The sequence below is a fragment of the Culex pipiens genome, chromosome 3 (genome assembly GCF_016801865.2).
Source record: "Culex pipiens pallens isolate TS chromosome 3, TS_CPP_V2, whole genome shotgun sequence".
Lineage (NCBI taxonomy): Eukaryota > Metazoa > Arthropoda > Insecta > Diptera > Culicidae > Culex > Culex pipiens.
The window spans coordinates 104051749-104074385 of NC_068939.1; the positions used below are offsets into that span (position 1 = coordinate 104051749).

Genomic DNA, 22637 nt, shown 5'->3' on the forward strand with positions numbered 1-22637 from the left:
CAACAAGTACACTAGAAACCCTGAAAAGCATGACTACCGAACAATTATCATGTAAATATTAAAAAGTATAAATCTTTAAAACCCACAAGTTTCTATTTTTTCAAATCGACACCATAATGTATTAGTGCCAAGCGTTCAAATAAAAACAAGTTTTCTAAAAAATTACAACATGCGCCTCCCAATCGGCATTCTGATACTGTCTAGGGTTAAACGATGCCTGAATACTCTTCTAGGACTATTAATATTTCAGTCCTGCCTCCGACCATATAGTACGAAACGTTCTAAAATAAAGTTTGTGCTATCAGCGTCGGCATGGGTATCAGTTCACATTAGTTCACTTTGTACCATCGGGCTTTCAACACCTCCCAAAGCGGTCTTATTTATGGTTCGGTGGCTAGCCCATAAATGTAATTAACAGCAACAGAAGCGTCCAGTGCAAAACCAAGTGTGGACGATTTTGGTCGCGTTTATATGCATTATTTTTTATGGAAAATGGGGGTGGAAATCGTATTTGCGTTTCAATAGCGCTTGTTAGGAAGGGTGTGAAATGAAGTGATTATGTTGAGGGATGTGCAGCGGATTACAGTGCTAATAATCACCCAAATTTGGGGTGTATAAAGTAGTTCAAAGGGCATGTGAAAAGACCGTAGTGAAGGAAAAATCAATGTTTGTTCTACTTGGCTGCGTTAGAAACGGTCAAGTGTAGAGGCTTAGACGAACATGAAAGAAGTCGGAAAACAGATTTAATTCAATTAGTGAACCGTGAAAAACTGCCTCGTTTGTTGCTTAGAAAACTGATTTGTTGATAAGCAGACAAGTGGGCGTCACACTAAAATGAAACTTCCGGATTGGATCAGACGAACTCCGAAGTCTAATGTTGGTGTCGCTGGCATTAAAAAATCGAGCAGTGGTGGAAGTCATCGAGGCTCACAAGGCCACAAACGGCGAAGCAGTGTATCTTCCAACAAGGGGAAACGAAAACGGAACTCGTACGTTTCTTCATCAATCACGACGAAAAACTTTTATCCTGTGGAACACTTTCTTAAGTCAAGTCCAGACTTTAACGGCTACTTTAGCCAGCATGCAAATACCTTGCCAGCTAACTTACGTGGGTATAACTACGCTAACCAAATGCACCCACCGCCGAGAGCGCCCGACGGAAGGCTTTACGAGAACATGTTTGCTACATCAACGGGCATTAAACCGACCAACTTCTCTAGACAAACGGTGAGCGGCACGCTGCTGTATGAAAATCCTCAACATCGAAACCACTTCTGCCACGATCGTGCGAAGAACGAACAAAGGAAATTTCACGAGTATCAGTCAGCGAACATGGGTGTAAATCCAATATCTACCATGACGATAGACCGTAAATTAACGCCCACTTTTAGAACGTATGGTGATAGCTATCTGGGTACACTTCCGAGGACAAATCAAGCATTTATGCCACTTGAGGGGCAACAATTGGACCAACGGAGCTGGTCCTTGTCCAATAGGCAAAACGCAAAGCACAGCAACAGTCACTATAACCTTCCAAAAAACGCGTCTATGGCAGTTGAAGCTCAGTTGAGTCACAAACAGAGACAACTAATTCCAACTGCAGCTACTGGAATATGCAGAAATGATAGCTTCAGGCGATACAAGATACCTTCTCCAGCGGCTATTTTAGATATGATAAATGATAAATACATGAATAGCAGGAGGAAATCTAAGGTATGTACAATTTTACATGCCCAGCTGTGCGTAATGAAAACATATTTTAACTTAAATACCGTAAAACGGGGTGACTTTGATAGCCGGGGTGACTTTGAAAGGTTTGCGGTTTTTCCGCAGAATGAAGAGTACAATTAAAATACGTAAGGAATGGTTTAGAAACATACTGACCGTGGTAGAGAAGTGTTCAAAGTACCCCAAGAAGAACTTTTCATAAAATTTTGACAAGTTTAAAAAGTTAGTTAACTATAGTTAAGAAAATGTTGATGAAAGTCATTATTTTAAACTTCTCAAAGTGTCATGATTTTCCCAATGAACATGATTTTAATCGGAAAATGGAATGCATTTTCGGATTCTTTGGACAATTTTTCACTAGGAGAAGGTTAAAAAAGTTTGTAAATAATAAATAGTATGTGTTTTTGAAATACATTTAAAAAAATCTCCAAATTTATATGCGAACAAATTTCATGTAAAATGTGAAAACTTGTGATTCGTGCTTTGAATTCAGTATAAAATGCAATATAAATCGATAATTTTATAAACAAAACTAATTTTAACAAATTTCAGGCAAATTCCGACTTTTTAACAATTTTACCTAAAATTTATATGTATTTTGCTAAAAAGCTTATACATTTAGTTAACTAAATATAAACATTGATTTTTTTCTCAAAAACTAAATCAGCTTCTTTAGTGATGGTACATTCAACGTACAAATAAAATTTGAACATCTTAAATATGATTTTAACAAGAAAAACTATGACTATCAAAGTCACTCCGGCATTAAAACTAAGAATTTTTAACTTAACTATTTTTCTAAACATTATTGAAAAAACTTTTTTTCCGAAATAGTACATGGACTTTGTGTAATCTACCCCAGTACATGTTTTAAAAATAATAATCTTGAGAAAAACCTTACCTGTTGGAAAATATTCTAAAAACAAATTGAAATCCTATCAAAGTCACCCCGGTTTACGGTATTTTAGTTGTAACAAATAAACTTCTTCGTTTTGTTACTAGCAAGTATAATTTTGCAAAACATTTTAGAAACATAAGAGTTAGTCTTAGAAGAATATATTATAAGCTAAGAACCTAAGAAAAAGCTCCATGCACCTCCACAAATGTTTTATGTTCTCATCACTTTCATGGAGACGCACGGTGCTTTTAATTCGTTTAATAAAATTATACATGGGCGATTGCACCTCAATCGTGCTCTAAAAGTATAACATTAAAAACACCTTTTTCTTATCACGGCCGGGAAACCGTGGTGTAGGGGTAAGCGTGATTGCCTCTCACCCAGTCGGCCTGGGTTCGATCCCAGACGGTCCCGGTGGCATTTTTCGAGACGAGATTTGTCTGATCACGCCTTCCGTCGGACGGGAAGTAAATGTTGGCCCCGGACTAACCTAAAGATTAGGTCGTTAGCTCAGTCCAGGTGTAGGAGTCGTCTCCCTGGGTCCTGCCTCGGTGGAGTCGCTGGTAGGCAGTTGGACTAACAATCCAGAGGTCTTCAGTTTGAATCCCGGGGTGGATGGAAGCTAAGGTGTAAAAAGAGGTTTGCAATTGCCTCAACAATCAAGCCTTCGGACACCTAGTTTCGAGTAGGAATCTCGCAATCGAGAACGCCAAGGCAATGCTGTAGAGCGAATAATTTGATTTTGATTTTTTTTTCTTATCACGCTCAAAGTCGGTGAGATTGATTATCTCTTGCACAACCCCATGGATCGTGTCCACACACCATCAAAACGGCATTTGAAGTGTTCATATGACTTTTGAAAATGTAAGAATAGATTTTTTAAAGTCGTAACTATTTTTCTATGATGGTCCAGCTAATACCCTTTCTAATGCATTCCGGAACGCTAGAGTTGGTTTAATAATCGAGAAGCTATGATTTTTTTAATGTGATTTTAGCAAAAAAATCGACGAGAATGGCAATTATTTGGACCATCCTAACACGGCGTTGATCACCCTAATGGGCAAACAATACGAAAATACGGGTCTAACTATTTGGGCCAAATAACCCATTATTTTTAATGAAATTCATATGGAACCCTTGATAAGGTCGTTAAAAACGTCATTCTTGAACAAAAATTCCATAGTTATTGTATTTACCATTTCAATGGTGTTTGAATTTCCGTGCACAAAAAAAAATCGATTATGATTGTGAATAAATAAAATCCTTAACTGTAAGTTGCCAAGACTTGACATGACGAGATAAAGAAGATTTTTACTTGATGACTCATTAGACACGAATGAGATAAAAAGAGAATTCAAAACATAAGAATGTCAAAAATGTGTGCATTTCCGCTTAGCCATAAAACTCTTGTGTTGGTTCGTGTTAATGTATTTGTTGTTTTAGTTTTGAAATCGTCATCTTGTGCAGTTTAATTGACTTATTCAAAGATTTTTTCAATTCAATTCAATTCGGTTTTATTGGTGAATAATCAAGATACAATCAGTTCTTTTGCAGTTCATAACAGAGTTTTGGAGTTCCTTTCAGCTGTGTGTTGCACCATAATCCATTTTGGAACAATTATTTCTATAACTATGGCACTAACAAGAGCAAGAAAAATTTAAAAAAAAAAACTTGCTAAAATTGCAAAGGAAAGGGGAAAGAAAGAGAAAAAGCTTATAACTACATCACAGTATTTTATCCTTTGTAGATGTGCTTGATCATCAGCTCCCCAAGGGCTAGAAATTGCTCCGCCTTGTTACGGCAGGTCCGAAACCTCGACATCATCTCCCCCGCGAGAGCAAAGAACTCTGGCAGGGTGAAGAGATCTTCCCCGGTGACTTCTTGCTGGGCCGCATTGCCGCTACCGGCAGCGACCACGCTGGCGAACGATCGCCCCCAGCCAGGGGGGAATGCTGAGTTGTCCGCGGGAACCGTACGCTGCCCAGCAGCCGGCACGGTTACGCTCGTACTTCGCTGAGGAGGGTGGGACGCTGCTGCTTTCTTCTTCCTCTTTTCCTGCTCCTCGAGGTAATTTTTTCGTGCACTGCATCCACGGTAGTTGCTGGTATGGTTACCTCCACAGTTGGCGCACTTGATGCGCGCCTTGGTTTGCTCTGCCTTGTCCCCCAGGTCCGCCTTGCACGGCAGTGCACACGCCTCAGAGAGGTGTGTTTCACCGCACTTCACACAGCGGGGCGGGAGGTTGCAGTTCCGCGAGCCGTGGCCGAATTTCTGGCAACGGTGGCATTGTGCTGCGTCCGACGGGTTCTTTGAGTAGAACCGCCAGTTTACCCAAAACCCGTCCAACGCCTTAGTTCGTCGCAGGTCTTGAATCTTGACGGTGCCGCGGTCGAAGTACAACAGGTACAGTGTGTGTGTACCTGTGACTGTTGTCTTCCGCGAGAGGACTTTTATGTCACGCGGCGTTATTCCAGCACCCGAGAGGTCCTTCTTGAGGTCGGAGATCGGGCGGTCTTGGTACCCCTGCAAGACGACCTTAACGGCTGTCTTCTGCACGGGGTCGAATGTGTAGAACTTGAAGTTTTTACCCTTCAATTTCTCCACAACCAGGTCGAAGTTCTTGTTGTCAAATGTGTAGACTTGCACTGACGACTTACCGATTTTCAGACAATATCCGAGGCCTTCCAGCAACTCGTCAATATCGTCCACCAACGTGTCCAAAACAAAAATTGGAGGTGGTCTACGTTCCTTTGGAGAATTGTTCGTTTTTGGCGTCGGCACTTTTTTCCGTGCACGACGATCGTCATCGTCGTCGTCGGTAGTGCTGCTACCGTCGGTGTTGTTGTTGTTGTTTTCTTCGTCGTCGCTCAGCATCTGGAACTCGTTCCTGATGGGAATGTTGGCGGATGTTGACGTGTTGGTCGTGGCACCGGAAGTACCGGAACGGGTTCGCACTGGTGATCTTGGAACATATCCGGGATGTAGCAACTTTTTGTCGATGCCTTCTGCGCTCACGCTCCCCTGCGCGATGGCGGTCGACACGGCGTTGGTTTGTTTACCTTTTTGCACACGGCCGGTAGACGAACTTCGCGGGTTTTTCGAGGCCGCACTCGAACTGCCACGGCCACGGCCGGCCTTTGGCATGCTGCAGGAGCAAACTCGCGGGTAATCACGGTAATTTACGGCGAAAAAAATCGAAAAAAACGATGGAGCACTGAGCACTTGACTGCTGCTTGCTCTCGTGCTTACACGGAGGAGGATTCAAAGATTTATAAAAGCTGCAGAATATGCAAATCCTTCTTAAATAAAATCTAATATTTTTATTTATTATTGGTGGCTTTTTCTGTGTTTGTTGTGCAGGCCTTGCAAAAGTTAAACGAAATTGGGTATTATTGATATTATATTATTCAATCAATAAAGCCACTCCAGCTTCAAGAATTTGCAAATATAATTTCTACAGGTTGAACCGCCACTTTAGGTTCATCTATAGCGCAAGTGATGAATACATCTCGCAAAATTTAAGGCATGTCTCGTAACGTCATGATTCGAAATCCGGACACTTAGTACCATATTATTTTTGTTATAGCTGGCAAAAAATCATGTAATTAGTTGGAAATGAAGAAATATCATCAGGATGTAGTATTAACAGTCAGTTTTAAGAGAATGCATGCAAAATATGCCTTTCTAACAATTTTTCATCAGAATTTGAAAATTAAAATGACTTGTTGTGCTTCGAATCCCGGACACTGATAAAAGCTGATTCGAAATCCGGACACTTTTGCTTCGAATTCCGGACACTCGTTTTTGCTAATGAATCGCACAAATGTGGACTGAAATGTTAGTGAATTGCATTCTTTAGGTCTCAAATAAGCTGTTAACATCAAAACAATCGATGTTTTATATAAAAATTTGCTTGAATTTAAGGAAATCAAAACCATAAATTTTGTCTTTGCCTTCCCGGTGCTTCGAACGCCTATGAAATATTTCACGTGAAATGTTTCGCATTTTTGGTAATCTTATAATTTTATTTTATTTAATTGTTTTGACATTAACTACAGCGTTCAAACAAACTTTAAATGAAAGTTGATGTTAGAATTCATCAAATAACACAGTTTTGACATTCCTAATGTGAACTAATATCCAAATAATTGATAAAACAAGGTGAAGTGTCCGGGTTTCGAAGCGTCCGGGAATTCGAATCATGACGTTACCACTGCGAAACTCAGCCCGGTTCGTTCTGTTCCAGTGGATTGAGTTTTTGTCGCCCATTGTCTTCATTTTGCTCTTGCTTGCTGACCAACTCAAAGTTGTCTGCCAAGAAGGCTCTCCGGCCACCTTCTTGTTCAGCTTTCGGGCTTTGCTTTGCTCAGCACCCAAGACAGATAGAGAGAGAGAGAGAGAGAGAGAGAGAGAGAGAGAGAGAGTCTGAGTCAGGTTTATGCTAGTGTTATTATAAGCTATGCTTCCTTCGTTTGTTCGCTTTGTGAGTACACACTACAAACGGATTGGAAATATGTCTTAGGCATGTAGTGACGAGACTTGGTGCTGTTTTGAACAAAAATGGCATGGGGATTTTCAAACTTGTTAGAAACATTCTGATTTGAAATTTGATTTTGGAAACATAAAAACAACGTCGAAACGTGTCGCCAAAAACGAGAAACTATCATATGAGAGTTTGGGATAATTGAGACATTCTTAAACCCAAATGTGTCCAAATTACTCCATTATTTTTGTTGGAGCCCCAACGTTTAAGAAAGATCGGCAACACTGGCCAACGCCGTTTTGACAGTTGGCTGCGATCTGAGCGACCCTGCGCTCATCGGCGGTTGCTGCGATCAACGACAGAAAGGGAGAGAGAGAAAAGGCGCGCGCGCGAGAGAGCAAGTTCCGTGGAGAGTCAGTTTTTACCAGTTGGCGCGAAATGTCTTTGCGAAACCAATTTTAGTTGATAAAATTAGTTAGTTAAGTAACTGTAGTGTTTTCTTTCTTCGCCCACGACTACGTCCAACAGTTTACAGTCCGCCGAAAGTGTCCACCGTCGCTTTCTGCTCCGGCACACCGAAGAATCGGGTGGTGCCAACTCCGTCGTTTTTGTGGGGCCAAGCCTGGCCCGAACATTGGTCCTTCACCCCGGATTGGACTACCGGCGTGGACGGAAGAAAGAAAACCTGGTGAAAGTGGGAGGCAAACTGGGTCAGCCACAAACAGTTCAAAACCCGACTCCGAGAAGCAAACCGGCTTCCGGAAGTTCCGCGAGTGTGAAGCAAACCGGCTTCCGCGAGTGAATCACACAAAACCGTAAACCCGGCGAACTTCCGAGCGGCAAACCGGCCCAGGAACCAACCCGGAAGTAACCGTGGACAACAACTGCAAAGAAGAAGAAGTGAAAAGTGTTACGTAACCTCAAAGTGAAAACGATTCAAAGATGCCGCCAAAACGCACCCCAACGAAGAACACTCCAGCGAAGGAGCAAAAGGTGGAAGTAGATGCCCGCAAGAATGGGCTGGGTGCTCTAGTCCATCTCCGAGAGAAGGCGGTCGAGAAACTAACCCGCCTCAAAGAGAAGCTCGACACCCTGCCGCAACCGGAGCGCACCGTTCCGACAGTGAAACTTTACCAACGAAAGCTAGAGATGGCCTACTCGGAGTTCAACACCATCCACGAAAAAGTCATCCCCCTAGTAGTTTCCACCGAGCGAGACCCGCATGATGACCTTCAATTCAGCGTCGAGACAGCCTACGACAAAATCTTCATTACGCTCGAGAAGTGGACGCAGGAACTGGTTTCCGTTACTGCCGGTCCTCCAAACGCCGTTGCATCATCCGCTTCTCAACCAGTGGTCATCCAGCAGCTACCTCGGATTCTGCCGACGTTCGACGGTAAATATGAAAATTGGGAAAAATTCAAGGTCATATTCCGGGACGTCGTGGACAAATCCAACGAGTCACCCCGCATGAAGCTCTACCGGTTGGAGGATGCCCTAGTCGGAGAAGCAACTGGGTCGGTAGACGCAAAAACTATCCAGGATGGGAACTACGACCTCGCCTGGGCGCAGCTGGAGGAGAAGTACGAGAACAAGCGACGAATGATCGACCTTCACATCAGTGGCTTGTTGAAGGTACGGAAGCTGTCCCAAGAGAGCCACACCGAGCTGCGGTCTCTCGTCGAAAGTGTTGTCAGCCACGTCGAGAACCTCAAATTCCTTGGTCAAGAGTTCTCCGGCGTATCCGAGCTGATCGTCACACATCTGATAGCTCAAGCACTCGATGGAGTTACCAGGAAGCTGTTAGAGTCAACGATCAAGAAAGGTGAGCTGCCGAAATACCCCGAGACGATCCAATTTCTCAAGGATCGCGTCTCAGTTCTGGAGAGATGTAGGACCACCTTCGAAGCAGCACCGCATCCAAGCCCGCAGCAGCATCCCCGAGCAGACTCCATGGAACAACCGTACCAGATCGCTAACACAGCTATCAAGTCGCAGCTAGGACCTCAGTGTGACTTGTGCGAAGACGCCCACCTTACCTTCAAGTGCGCTGCCTTCAATGCCCTTCGAGTGGAGCAGCGCATGGAGAAGGTCAGAGAAAAGCGCGTCTGCTTTAACTGCCTGCGCGCTGGGCACAGCGTTAAGAAATGCAGACGAACGAGTTCGTGTGGTATGTGCCAACGCAGACACCACACTCTACTACACGACTTCTACCGGAAGTCAACCGCGCCGCAGAGACCAGCTCCTGCTATGCGCCAACCCGTTGAATCACTTCCGCCAGCGAAAGTGATCGACAGCCCCACCCCGATGCTTCAAACCGCGGTCGTCGATCTGCGCGACGACAACAACCGACCTGTGCCGTGTCGCATCTTGCTGGACTGCGGATCACAGGTAAATTTTATTTCCACCTCGATGGCAAATCGCCTAAATCTGAAAAGGGTTCCTGCAAACGTCCCGATCTGCGGCATCGGAGGTGAAGGGATTAACACCAGGGAGTCAGTCAACGTGCAGCTTCAGTCCCGGTACAGCGGATTCACAGCGGACGTGGAGTGTTTGGTCATCCCGAGCGTGGCCCGAAAGATTCCTCCATCTCCTGTCAATGCCAACGATTGGCCAATTCCGAAGGGTTTCCAGCTAGCCGACCCAAAGTTCCACACTCCTGACCGCATTGACATGCTCGTTGGTGCATCGCTGTATTTCCGCCTGTTGAAACGAGGATTCGTTTACATGTGGGACAACTACCCGGAACTGCGTGAGACTCACCTAGGTTGGGTCGTCGTAGGAGGTGCTGAAGGTACTACCACCGGTCAGCAGCTCGCGAACACAGCAGTACTGAAGGCCAAAGAACCACATCAAGCGACAGCACTGGAGGGAGGCTCTGCTGGGATATCCCCCAGCCCGGGGGGAGGATGTTGGAGCCCCAACGTTTAAGAAAGATCGGCAACACTGGCCAACGCCGTTTTGACAGTTGGCTGCGATCTGAGCGACCCTGCGCTCATCGGCGGTTGCTGCGATCAACGACAGAAAGGGAGAGAGAGAAAAGGCGCGCGCGCGAGAGAGCAAGTTCCGTGGAGAGTCAGTTTTTACCAGTTGGCGCGAAATGTCTTTGCGAAACCAATTTTAGTTGATAAAATTAGTTAGTTAAGTAACTGTAGTGTTTTCTTTCTTCGCCCACGACTACGTCCAACAGTTTACAGTCCGCCGAAAGTGTCCACCGTCGCTTTCTGCTCCGGCACACCGAAGAATCGGGTGGTGCCAACTCCGTCGTTTTTGTGGGGCCAAGCCTGGCCCGAACAATTTTTATTTTTTTTGGGTAATATTGAAACTCCTGAGAAAAATGTCCAACTTACTCCAAATATTGCAAATATTTGGTTCTGGACACCCACAAACAACCTTAATGGCCTACTTAAAATCTAAAATGTTTATAGAAAATAACACTATTCTAAAATTAAAATAGGGCCCTAGGAAACATTCAGATCTCTTAACTCTGAGTTTACGTGCGATCCATTGAATCATGGTCTGATAGAAATCGCTGAATTGTATTTCGGAGTCTAACATGTAGATTATAACATTCTGAAAAAAGTTCTATTGTCCGAAACTTTGTTGGAAAATTTAGGGGTCTGGCATCAATTGGAACGTTCTAACTTTTTTTGGGAGGCTTGGGCGTCCGTGTAAGCTAGACATGCGTTGGGTATTCAAGCATTAAGAAAACTTCAATGAAAAAGCACGTTCCAAGAACAAATCCTGTAATTTCGGCAGCTGTCTAAATTTTAGGTACGTTTTTGGTCAAAAATTACCTCTCGAAAAATCAACCTTTTAATTTTTTTTGTGATGCTCGAAAAGTACAAAAATTTGAAAAAAAAATCTCCTTTTCTGACATTGTTGCATATCGATACAGTACCCTCCAGGACTGTGGAGTCGGAGTCGGAGTCGGAGCCGGAGTCGGTGGAGTCGGGTCTTCTTGGGGACCTGGAGTTGGAGTCGGAGTCGGAATCGTCAAAACTTGAATAGCTGGAGTCGGAGTCGGAGTCGGAGTCGTCTAAATTTTATGAGCTGTAGTCGGAGTCGGAGCCGGAGTCGAACATTTCTGATAAACCCAGAGTCGGAGCCTGAGTCGGAGTTATCTAAAATTTAACACAATATATGAACTTATTTATTGTTCAGTATTTGTTATAATGCAGGATAATTTCCAAAACATTAATATATTTTAAATTTATTTTTTGAATCGCGTACTCTGTGTTGACATGTTTTCATATAAATATTTTTTTGGTTCAAAGCATTTATCAGATGCCATTATGTTTTTGAAGCATTTTTATTTTGATTGGATAGCTCTGATTGTATTATTTCACCTTATTCACTAAATGATAACCTGTTAATCCTTTCTCACCCATGTTGGTCTTAATAGTTATAATAATTCATAAAATAGTAAACAATTGTGGTTGTGTAGCCAAATTTTAAAAAATATTCATTCTTGACTGCCTCTTTTTGCTTTTATTTATGTATTTTTTTCAAGAGCGTCCAATTTCCCGTCCCGGGATTTACCGTTTCCCGGGAATTCCCGAAATTCAAGCGGAAGTATACATTTTCTTGGATTTTTTTGGAACAATTTTTTTTGAAAATGCTCTAGATAAAATAATAAATGAAGAAACTCAATTTGTTATCGGGCATAGACCTTGCTTAATGGAAATAAACTATTACAATTTAGGTAAATTTTCGAAGAATAATTGGATAAAGAATTAAGAATATTTAAACCCTTTACCGCCAAAGCCAAATTGAGATTGTTTATGTGTTTGTTTACCATGATCAAATAAGATGAGAAATGAATTGGTTTAGAAAATTTATTTGTTATGAAAAATCTAATTTCTGCATGATTCTTTTTTTCATTTTAACTTAATTTGTCAAACATACTCTCTCAAACTGGGCAAAAAGGCAAGTAAAAAAAAATATTATTGTGCACTTTGATGAATAAAACACATCTCAACAAAAAATACCAAAGAACGTTTTTGATTTATTGTACGATTTGAGCTTATAAAATTAGAAAAATTAAACAATTTCTTGTTGTTGTGTGAATTAACTCTTGTTGTTGTGTAAAGCAACCCGAAACTAGGTGTACTTGAAAACTAGAGTATTTGAATAGTCCTATTTATCAATGTATTCACAATTCTAGGTAATTAACTTTCGAAACATTTAAAAACTTGTTGAAAACTACTTCTTGATATGATCCGAATACTTCTCTACCAAGCTTTGATTCCATATCATTCTGTTTGTAATAAATTCGTATTTATCATTTTGCAAAACAAAAAATCAACTTGTCAATGTCACCCCGGTTTACGGTATTCTCGCAAGTGTGAACTGAACATGTGAGTGATGTTATGAATACATGTTTTTAGGTATTCTTAATACTGAGAAGGTTGCGGAGTCGGAGTCGGAGCCGGAGTCAACAATTTGTTGAAAGCTGGAGTCGGAGTCGGAGTTGGAGTCGGAGTCGGAGTCGGAGTTGGAGTCGGAGTCAGCTAGAGTTGGTAGGCCGGAGTCGGAGTTGGAGCAGGAGTCGGTTGGAGCTGAAAGCCGGAGCCGGAGTCGGAGTCGGAGTCGGCTAGAGTTGGTAGGCCGGAGTTGGAGCCGGAGTCGGTTGGAGCTGAAAGCCGGAGTCGGAGTCGAAGTCGGAGTCATTAGAAATATGACCCGACTCCTGTTGGATAACTTGTTGGGTCAATCTTTGTATTTGAGCATCAATTTAGTGTCATCTGACCCAATGTCACCCCCTCTAATGGGTGAGATTTGGTAAAATTTCAAAAGATTGGCTTTTTTGGTAGAGTTCATCAAATTCTATCATATTTTAGGAAAATGTTGGTAAGCTATCTTAAAACAATCCTACACAGAAAAAAAATCATGGTAATATTACATCTGAGAAGGGGTACATCTTTTATATCAGAAAAAAATGTGTAATATAACCTGTGAAAATGTGTAATTTTACCACTATTTTGGTGTTCTTCACTATTTTTCAGTCTAAATAGAGGTAAAATTTAGTCATAAAAGAGGTAATATTCAACCTTCAAAAATTACACCTTCCAAATTTACACAATTTTTTGCTGTGTACGTTAAATTTTGTTCGATGTAATTTAAATTGTTTAACGATCGATGTGTAATTTAAGTTGTTTCCGTAGAAATGACTAGAGGTGTATCGTTTTTTGACACATAGTCACCCCCACTGATGGTATATATCTAGAGTTTTTTTGAATAGGTCCTATACACATATGAAAGACAACAGTTTATAGGACCTTTTCAAAAAAGCTCTATAAATGTATTTCATGCCATGCTTTCTTACATTAGAAAAGTTGATGGAATATTTTGTTTTGGGATTTTGTTAGATTTACTCTGTGTTCTTTTTTTTCTCCAAAATTAAGTTTAAAACCTGGAAGCAACCTTAACAGTTTAAATATTTGAGCTGAGGTAAAACGAATTTTGTATTATTTTGGAAAATATCACACTGAAATAGAATTAGTGTCAATATTGCACGGATTTAAGAGTTTATTTATACACAGTAAAAAAATTATAGTAATATCACTACTTTGTATCTCAGGATTGAACTCGAGTTTTTGGGATCTGGAAAGGTTAAATGGGTAAACACTGGAAGCAGCTGCAAAAAAGATGTCCTTATTCAATTTAGTGTTCTGTTAAGGATTTACATATTAAAGAAATTTATTTGTTCAGTAAGTTTCAGAAGAACAGAACACACAAAAGACTATGCGTCTCCATCGCTTGGTTGAAAAAGTCTTACAAACTCTATGTAGACCATGGTTCTCTGTTAAAAAATGATATGTGAGAAAAGTTCATAAAAAACAAATATCAGCCGTTCCAATATCGTTAAGGACAGTGACTGTCGAAATCTATGCATCGATCCTCAGTTCGATCAAGGTGCTTGTTCGGATGAATACCATCGTTAAGCTCTAGCACCCAACAACAGCGCCGGCAGGTTGTTGTGTCCATCGCTGATGAACGCGGTGTACGGGTGAATTTTTACCTGTTCGTTCGTTTGGCCAACACTTTGAATATCCCCATGGCATGTGCTTCTCGATCTACCGTCATCGTGGTTGTCGCGCAGAGAGAGAGAGCGAATCTGAGACCGAAGGTGTGTATACTCAATGATCAGGCAAATAAGAAATGATTTTTAAATTGCTGCCCTTCTCGCTTCTTCTGGACGGATCGCTTGGTTGAATTGGGATTTTTCTCTCGCTCTTTTTTTTTCTGTTGGAAACCTGCGCCACTCTCTTCATCCCGGGCCGAGGCTCCTGCTTTGCCGCTTAGGTCTGGCTGGCTGGCCGCAACGTCATCGTCATCCACTACTCTGTGTGTCGTCGTCTCCGGAGTCGCTTATTGCTTTCATTTGCTTTCCGAACCGAGCCGAGCCGAGCCACAACTTGTTTCTGGGCGTCCATTTTCTTTCGTGCCGTTGAGTCGTGCGCCGCGTTTTAACTTGCTTTAATATTTGGGGAAATGCTCTGGTGATTTGACTAATCAACAAGTGACAACGTGACACGATCGCATCACATCGATCGTTAAGGATTACGCGTACGAAGCTAGGAATATCTGCCGATAGTTTGGGAATACTGAAATGTGCCTTTATGTGAGTGAGCTAAGGCGAGTTACGGCATGAGTCGTAGGTGTGGAATTTTACCTTTATGTGCAGCGTAACCAGTTTTCCACCGAGTACTCAACAGCGTCAACATTCCAACGTTGTCGTCGTCGGAGCCAGTTGTACTGCCAAACCCTTCTTGTTTTTAGGGGAGGGAGTATTGGCACACAGCAAAAAAGTGTGTTATTCTGGGTGCAGTAGTGAGTGCTTAAGTGAGGTGTGCACGTTCAAGAGCGATAATTTAAAATTCCGTATTCAATTTCGCAGAACGTAGAGAAATTTTATCGCTTCTTGGCTTTTCGCGCACAGATACAAGTACCATTATTAAGGCCTGTGGAAGTGTATTTGTGATCGTTCTCATGTGTTTGGGTTGGATGTGAAGAAGAGAGAAGAAAAAAATGTTGTGCTGAAGAATAAATTACCAATTCAAGGTTTTGGAAACGCTTCTGCTGTGGTCATCGTTCTGCTAACGAAGAGATATGTTGGAATTTAAATCCGTCCCCGCATAGCTGTCGGTGCCGTTGCTGCCAGTGTGAGAGAAAGAGCAACGTTGGTTCGCGCTGAGAAACACACACAAAACATACACACATCCACAGACGGAAATATGAAACCAGCATAACATCGTCAGCAGTTTATCGTGTGCCACGGTCTGTATCACATCCTTGCATCAGTTAGTCAGCCTCTGTGGCCAAGAGCAGTGGAACGGAGCCAAGAGAGCGAGGAAATTCAAGTCGGAAGCAGCCGTCAAGCAGATAAGCTCGGCGATTCTCGTGATTTCAACGCACGCACAAATGGTCTGAGTCGAACCCGGGCCATCTATCGTCAGATCATCCAAACTGTCTGTGATAAGCTCTCACTATAAATGGATACCCGAACAGGAGGACAACAGTGCCGCTAACAATGGATATGATAGGACCAACCAATGGAACACAATTGCCCAATAACCACTTTCACAACGATGCTCAGGTGATTAACATATTAAACAACCCTCCCAGCTTCGATTTCGTTTCGTCTGCGCGGTGAATTAGTCCGCCGTGCATTTGTTTAATATAAGCCACTGTCCATGAATTTTAGCTCATTAGTTGGTTCGGTTTGGTTGGCTCTCCCATAACATCATATACATCAGCACACCTTTCGAGAGGCGTATTAAAATATAAAATTATTTCTGAACCAAGCACCAGCAAACGGTTTGTTCAAGGTCAAGTTACAACATTTGGTTTAGCACAGTCAGTTGCAACAGAAAATCGAACTTTTTAAAGAGTGGTGGCCACTCGTTCTTTGCAAACCGACCCCGCCGAGTAACATATAATCAAAGAGAATGTAACCTTTGAGGAGTAAATAATGAGAACCAGTTTGTTGCGTCGTCCAACCCGCTAGCTAACCTCAGCAAATACGCGCAAGTGCTGACGACAGCCTGCACAGTCAACAGTATTTTTGAGTAATGATCAATTGCTTATATTAGCATTTCGAAACGTGCACAGATGTGAGTGTGATGTAAATATGTGATGCGTTCAAAGGGGCTTCCTAGATCAGCAGCAGCCACACATTGTATTTGTATAATCAATGTTACACAATAAACAATATTTGATCGATTTCGCTTTTTTTTTTTTTTGAAATATAGTAGAGTATGGCATGGCTCATTTATGTTTTTGCAGATATTGAGATGCCGTCCAAGAGAGGTGAGGGGTAGGAGTGATGAACAAAAACTTTTAAAAATGTTTGCAACAGATTAGTAATTTTAAATGCGAAAAAATACGAATAAAAAAATGGGGTTTGAGTTTTGACGGACGATGTTATAACCTTTTTTACATTCTTCAGAGTCGAATATTTTCGGCACTTTTAGCAAAACTGTTTAATGGAACACAAACTAATGGTTCAAGAGGTTTTTTGAAGGATTTGCTCGCTTTTTTCTAGAGGTCGAATCAAGGTGGTTTGTCTGTCTATGAACTTATGTTGAAAATATATGCCTCTACGACACAGGTAAACAGAGTTAGAAAATCATTAAAAATCTTAAAATTGCTCGCATTTTTGTAAAACTCAAATACTCTCTGTTGCATTTTTAAAGTCTTCGAAGCACTTAAAAAATTGTGAATAAGATCCTGAAGTGGTTTCGCTTTTTATTATAACTTTTGTAAATAACTATAAATATGTATAAGGCAGCAGTTTAGGCTTTGACGATTTGGTTTCTGTTCTACGAACGAAGGTGTAGCACGGCACGAAAATTCTCAATGCTCTATCTTTGCGAAAAATAAACCAATTCCGATCTGTCCTGTTACATTTGATGGAAAATTATCTTTTTTTCAGGTTATGATCAGTTTTGGAAAAATGGTTCCTGACCAGCATAGATATTTCGGGTTTTAGGTGCTTGAATAAACGATATTTCGGTTTATTGAAGTTAATATTTGCGTCAAAAGTAAAGCTAATAAATCTTTACCTTAAACTATGTTAAATCCAATCACGACAACTATTTTGCCATTAAATTAAGTTTCAAAATTATCGCACTGGCAAACCACCCCGGATAATGCGTTAAACTGATTTTGCTCAAAATTGGCACACGATCTTTATTTGCCAAAGGATTTTTCTTTTGATGTCACCCTAGTATGCACGCATATTATCAACACCAATAATCTGCACGGCAAAGCATGAAATTGAGCTTGAATAAATGAATACAGCAGTATAAGTGGAAGTGAAAAGGATTGATTTCTTATTTGTATTAAGCTGCTGCTGCTGTGTAGCTGAATTCCATTCGAACAACAACAAATAAATGAAGAAACAGTGTCAGTGAATGGTTGAAGGAAAAAAAACACTAATCTAACCGGTTTGAGGTATACCGCGGTTCAGTGTGTTACCTTCACACACCGTGTCATGCGCTGCACATGCTTGCAGGGAGAGAAAAAAAGCGCACAGCTCAAGCCCAACTAACACACCCCTTGAAGTTTAAATGCGGTCAATGCAACGTATTTTTATTGAGTATTCGGTGAGCTTTCTTCGTCGGCTAATTTTTCTGCATATTTGCTTTTAGTAAACATTACAATGCATGTTTGACATTGACAATAATTTCAAATTTTTAATGTGTGTTGTTTTTTTAATTTGTCTCGAAAGTTTATGTTTATTTTTTTATTAACATTTTTATACCTTCAAGCAAACTCCAGAAATATAAAACTTATTTTTGCCAATCTGCTTTTAAAAAAAATGTTGCTTGGAACTTGATTCAAACCTTATTTTTTCTGCACTCGTCGTATTTATCCAACTCGGTAGAGCCGAGTACGATTCGTACTGAAGAAATCATTGTTTTGAAACTTGTAGCACAACCAATTTTATTGTTTTAGTTAAAAATAAAATGCGATTTAAAAATATAATGTTAAACTCATGCGCCAAACGTATAAGTTTACATTTCTTACGAGCAGGTACGTGCTCCCAAAATCGTTGCATAATCCAACCTGTTCACCACATCGGTGGTGCAGAACAAAATAAATAAACGCGGAGCAAAATTGAGCAAGTAGCACTTTCAATTGTTGCCGTACAAAATTAGCGCCGTTCAAAACATGCTTTGGGTAATTGTATGCCGCTCCGGAAATTTCGAAATAACGAAAGTATCTCATTTTACGCGCATAGTACCTGCATAACTACTATAGCCACCGGCACTGACCGCTAAAGTGGCTTTGGCTGGGGTGAAACAAGTGTAAAACCTCAGCAATTAAATTGATTTGTTTTGTATTACACGATCGACATAAGTGTGTTTGTGTATGTGTGAATGTATCTAATTTCAAAACCTGTAGTGCTAATGAACATGTCATTATTCAACAAGAAGCCGAGAAGTTTGTCCAAGCTCAGAGATCTTTTGCAACGGAAGGCACTTTCAATTTCGATGCAATTAGGTACAGTACATTATGCATATTGAGGTGCACTATCCTGCGTAAAACTTGTGCGAATAGTGTTCATCGACTATTTATATGAACAACAATATTTTTTGTTTGTGATGTTTTAAATTCTATGAAATCTGTTAATGTGATGTTGCACATGTTAAAATAAGACAGTGCTTTCGTTGTTGTCAAATCTGCACTAAAATCGCTTATGCGAGCACTGAAGTGGTTGTTGAACAGCAAATCTTCCGGTCTTTAGGGATAAGATCTTATTGAAGTGATTTTTAATTACCCGCAACCGATGTTTGCGCTCATCTCTCTTCTGTGCGCCTTGCCCAGAACAATTATTATCCATTCAGTTTGAACACAGTTTCTTCCGTTAGATCAGTTAGTCACGATGCTGCTCGTCAATTCATTCATTCTGTTTCAAAAGAGAGTGTCCTAGAAAGTCCGTACTCGACTCCGGGTACTGTGATCACTGCTTTATAACCTTTTTACGTTAAAATTCCTTGACATAAATACCTCGTTGCTATAAAAGGGTTTAAGCTGCATTCACCTCACATCATGGGGTAATGTTTCGGTTACAACTATTTAATATTTGTTTTTTTCTTCTTTCCTTTATTCACAGGGTGAGCGAACATCATGGGATTATAACACCGTGACATTGTCCCGGGTGCCGGGGTACGGCTTTGGTATAGCCGTGTCCGGTGGAAGGGACAATCCGCATTTTGCCAACGGTGACCCGTCGATAGCGGTAAGCGATGTGCTTAAACATGGTCCGGCCGAGGGGCAACTGCAGTGAGTATTGAACCATTATTATTATTATTTTTTTTTTGCTGTCTTTGGAATGCGTCGGGAAGCTGAACGAATCCATTCACCCCCTTTTTCCTGTAGAGTCAACGATCGAATTATCTCGGTCAACGGAATCTCGTTGGAGAACGTCGAGTACGCGACGGCCGTACAAGTGCTGCGGGACAGTGGAAATACGGTGACGTTGGTAGTAAAGCGTCGCGTCCCAAACCACGCTCTGATGCAACCCACGGGAAGTAACGCTCTGGCGGGCGGTGTGGGAGTCAATTCACACCAGCACCAACATAGTATCAGCTCAACCGGGCTCGGGCTGGGCGCATTAGTGAATAATGGATCTCAACAGCAAATCAAAGTGATTGTTACAAAAGCGAGCAAAAAAGATGATTTCGGCATCGTTTTAGGATGTAGGCTATTTATTAAGGTGAGCTGGTGCATGCAGTCAGATAAAGTGGGTTTGTATTTTAATATTATTGCAACGACTTGCTCATTTTCTAGGAAATTTCGTCAAAGACAAAAGATCAGCTAGCCACAAATGGCTACTCCCTACAGGAAGGTGACCTTGTAACAAGGATACATAATACCAACTGCAATGATTCTATGAGCTTGAAAGAAGCCAAAAAGATCATTGACGGGTGCAAAGAACGATTGACATTGGCCGTACTACGTGATTCCACCAATGCCACGTTGAACGCTGGTCTGGGCAATGGTACCAGCTCTGGCATGCAGTCACCCGTGTATTCCCATACGGCGCAGGTTTCCAACTGCAGTAATATGGATGAAAATTATCTGAATGGAAGCGGTGGAATTTACTCTGGTCAAAATTTGTATGTGCAGCCACCGACGCGACCATCCGCCATGAGTACGTTACTAGTAGACGATAAAAGCAACCTCACACCACGAGGGAGATCGAGAGGCCCACTAACAGATATTTCTTTACAACAATTAGACCGACCCAGTACACCTCAGGGAGCGTCGAGTAGCAGAGACGAAGGAGCAGGACTTAACGGAAGTGGTCACATACGGTCACGGAGCACCGTAGATGAACCACCACGACCACCACCTCCACGGGGAGAGGACTTTTACAGCACGCGACGTCCACTGCATGACGAAAAACCGACTTCGGAGCCACGATACATCACATTCCAGAAAGAGGGTTCTGTCGGCATCCGGTTAACCGGCGGCAATGAAGTGGGCATCTTTGTCACGGCAGTACAACAAAACAGTCCCGCAGCGGCGCAAGGACTCGTCCCTGGTGATAAAATATTGAAAGTTAACGATATGGACATGAACGGAGTTACCAGAGAGGAAGCAGTACTGTTTCTACTCAGTCTACAAGATCGTATCGATCTGATCGTGCAGTATTGCAAAGAAGAATACGACAACATTACCGCACAGCAGCGAGGAGATTCGTTCCACATCAAAACTCATTTCCACTGCGAAAATCCATCGAAAGGAGAACTATCGTTCAAAGCCGGCGACGTCTTCCGAGTGATTGATACTTTGTACAACGGCGTAGTGGGAGCTTGGCAAGTTTTACGTATTGGCCACGGTCATCAGGAGCTGCAACGAGGGGTCATACCTAATAAAGCACGTGCCGAAGAGTTGGCCACGGCACAGTTCAATGCAACGAAGAAGGAAATGAATGCCTCCGAGTCGCGCGTCAGCTTTTTTCGCAGGAAGCGTTCAACGCATCGAAGGTCGAAATCGTTGTCCAGAGAAAACTGGGACGATGTCGTATTCTCCGACTCAATCTCGAAATTCCCTGCCTACGAACGAGTTGTTCTGCGACATCCAGGATTCGTGCGTCCCGTCGTCCTATTCGGCCCAGTTTCCGACATTGCTCGGGAGCGACTCGTAAAGGACTTCTCGGACAAATATACTGCCCCGTTGCAAGACGACGACAAGGGATCCAAGTGTGGCGGAATAGTGAGACTGTCAAACATTCGCGATATCATGGATCGGGGCAAACATGCCTTACTCGACATCACACCGAACGCAGTCGATCGACTCAACTATGCACAATTCTATCCGATCGTAATCTTCCTGAAAGCCGACACGAAGCACAGTGTCAAGCAGTTGCGGCAAGGACTTCCAAAATCCCAGCACAAGAGCAGTAAAAAGCTCTTTGAACAGTGTCAAAAACTTGAGCGCGTTTGGTCGCACGTGTTCAGCGCAACCATCAGTCTTAACGATCCGGACACGTGGTACCGCAAGTTGAGGGACTTTATCGACCAGCAGCAAAGTGGAGCCGTTTGGATGTCCGAGACGAAGGTAATTTCGTTTGTCAGATTATTGTATTTTGCATTTGGTAGATGGTCAATGTTTTGTAGATGGTAAAACTAATGGAATAAAATTAAATTCTGTATTTTTTTTTTGTTTTAATGATATAAAGTTCTTGTTAATTAATTTTATTCTGTTAGCAAAATGCAAAGAAGAACGCCTTTACTAGAACTTGGTGTCGGTGCAAACAATAATTGTTTCCTTCATTGTTTGGCTCTTATCATGTCCCATTTAGCGGGTGGAATTCACGTCGGACATTTTTCTTCCCTATCTGCAACCACCTTGTCCGCTATCATGCTGTGTATCTCCTCCAAATAGATATGTTAACCACCCACGTTTTCCCTATCGCTATTCAATGCCCGTCGGCTGGCCATCTTCGTCTCACCAGCATCAATTACACTCTGTGCCTATCCCAACCGTACCAACTGCTGTACAGCAGCGTTCCTCATTAAACTATTCTCAACCAAACCACAACAGCGATCCCAAATCTCACGTTAATCTAAACAATCATTATCCATTGATACCCATTCAAAATCAAGCCAATCATTCAAATTCGATGCCAAGGCTTATCAATCCAACGAGACCGCAATCATCTCTTAGCTTATACACTTCATTCGGAAAATCCTCAACGCCAAGCTTCGACAAATTGTCCGACATTGACAATGGAGTCCGAATTGAACATGCAACTCCTTATTTCAACTACTCTCCTGTTAACAACAATGATCTAAACGACGGGAACCAGCCAACTTCCGTTGTAAATGATGCTAACAACAGTGAGCACGTGCGCAGCTGTCGAATTACTGATACTAACCACATTAATATTATTAAGACAAAACCTAGACAGTCTAACGGCATTGTGCATGACAAACATAACATAGCTTACATCGACAATTAGTGTTTTCGATAAACTAATACTTTCTATTGCCTGTGTTTGTCAAA

General features: G+C 41.9%; 1 protein-coding gene across 11 annotated transcripts in view; it reads left to right on the forward strand.

Annotated features, from left to right (window-relative positions):
* Positions 1 to 22637, forward strand: part of LOC120422730 (tight junction protein ZO-1) — a 45632-nt gene that overhangs the window by 13253 nt on the left and 9742 nt on the right. For 8 of the 11 annotated variants that reach the window (XM_039586260.2, XM_039586262.2, XM_039586263.2 and 5 more), the window contains 3 exons: positions 19237 to 19406; positions 19503 to 19839; positions 19914 to 21689. In XM_039586260.2, the coding sequence (XP_039442194.1) occupies positions 19237 to 19406; positions 19503 to 19839; positions 19914 to 21689 (2283 nt within the window). Of the gene's footprint in view, positions 1 to 336; positions 1714 to 14521; positions 15712 to 19236; positions 19407 to 19502; positions 19840 to 19913; positions 21690 to 22637 lie in introns of those variants that run through there. The other 3 variants (XM_039586265.2, XM_039586261.2, XM_039586267.2) reach the window with 3 other exon arrangements.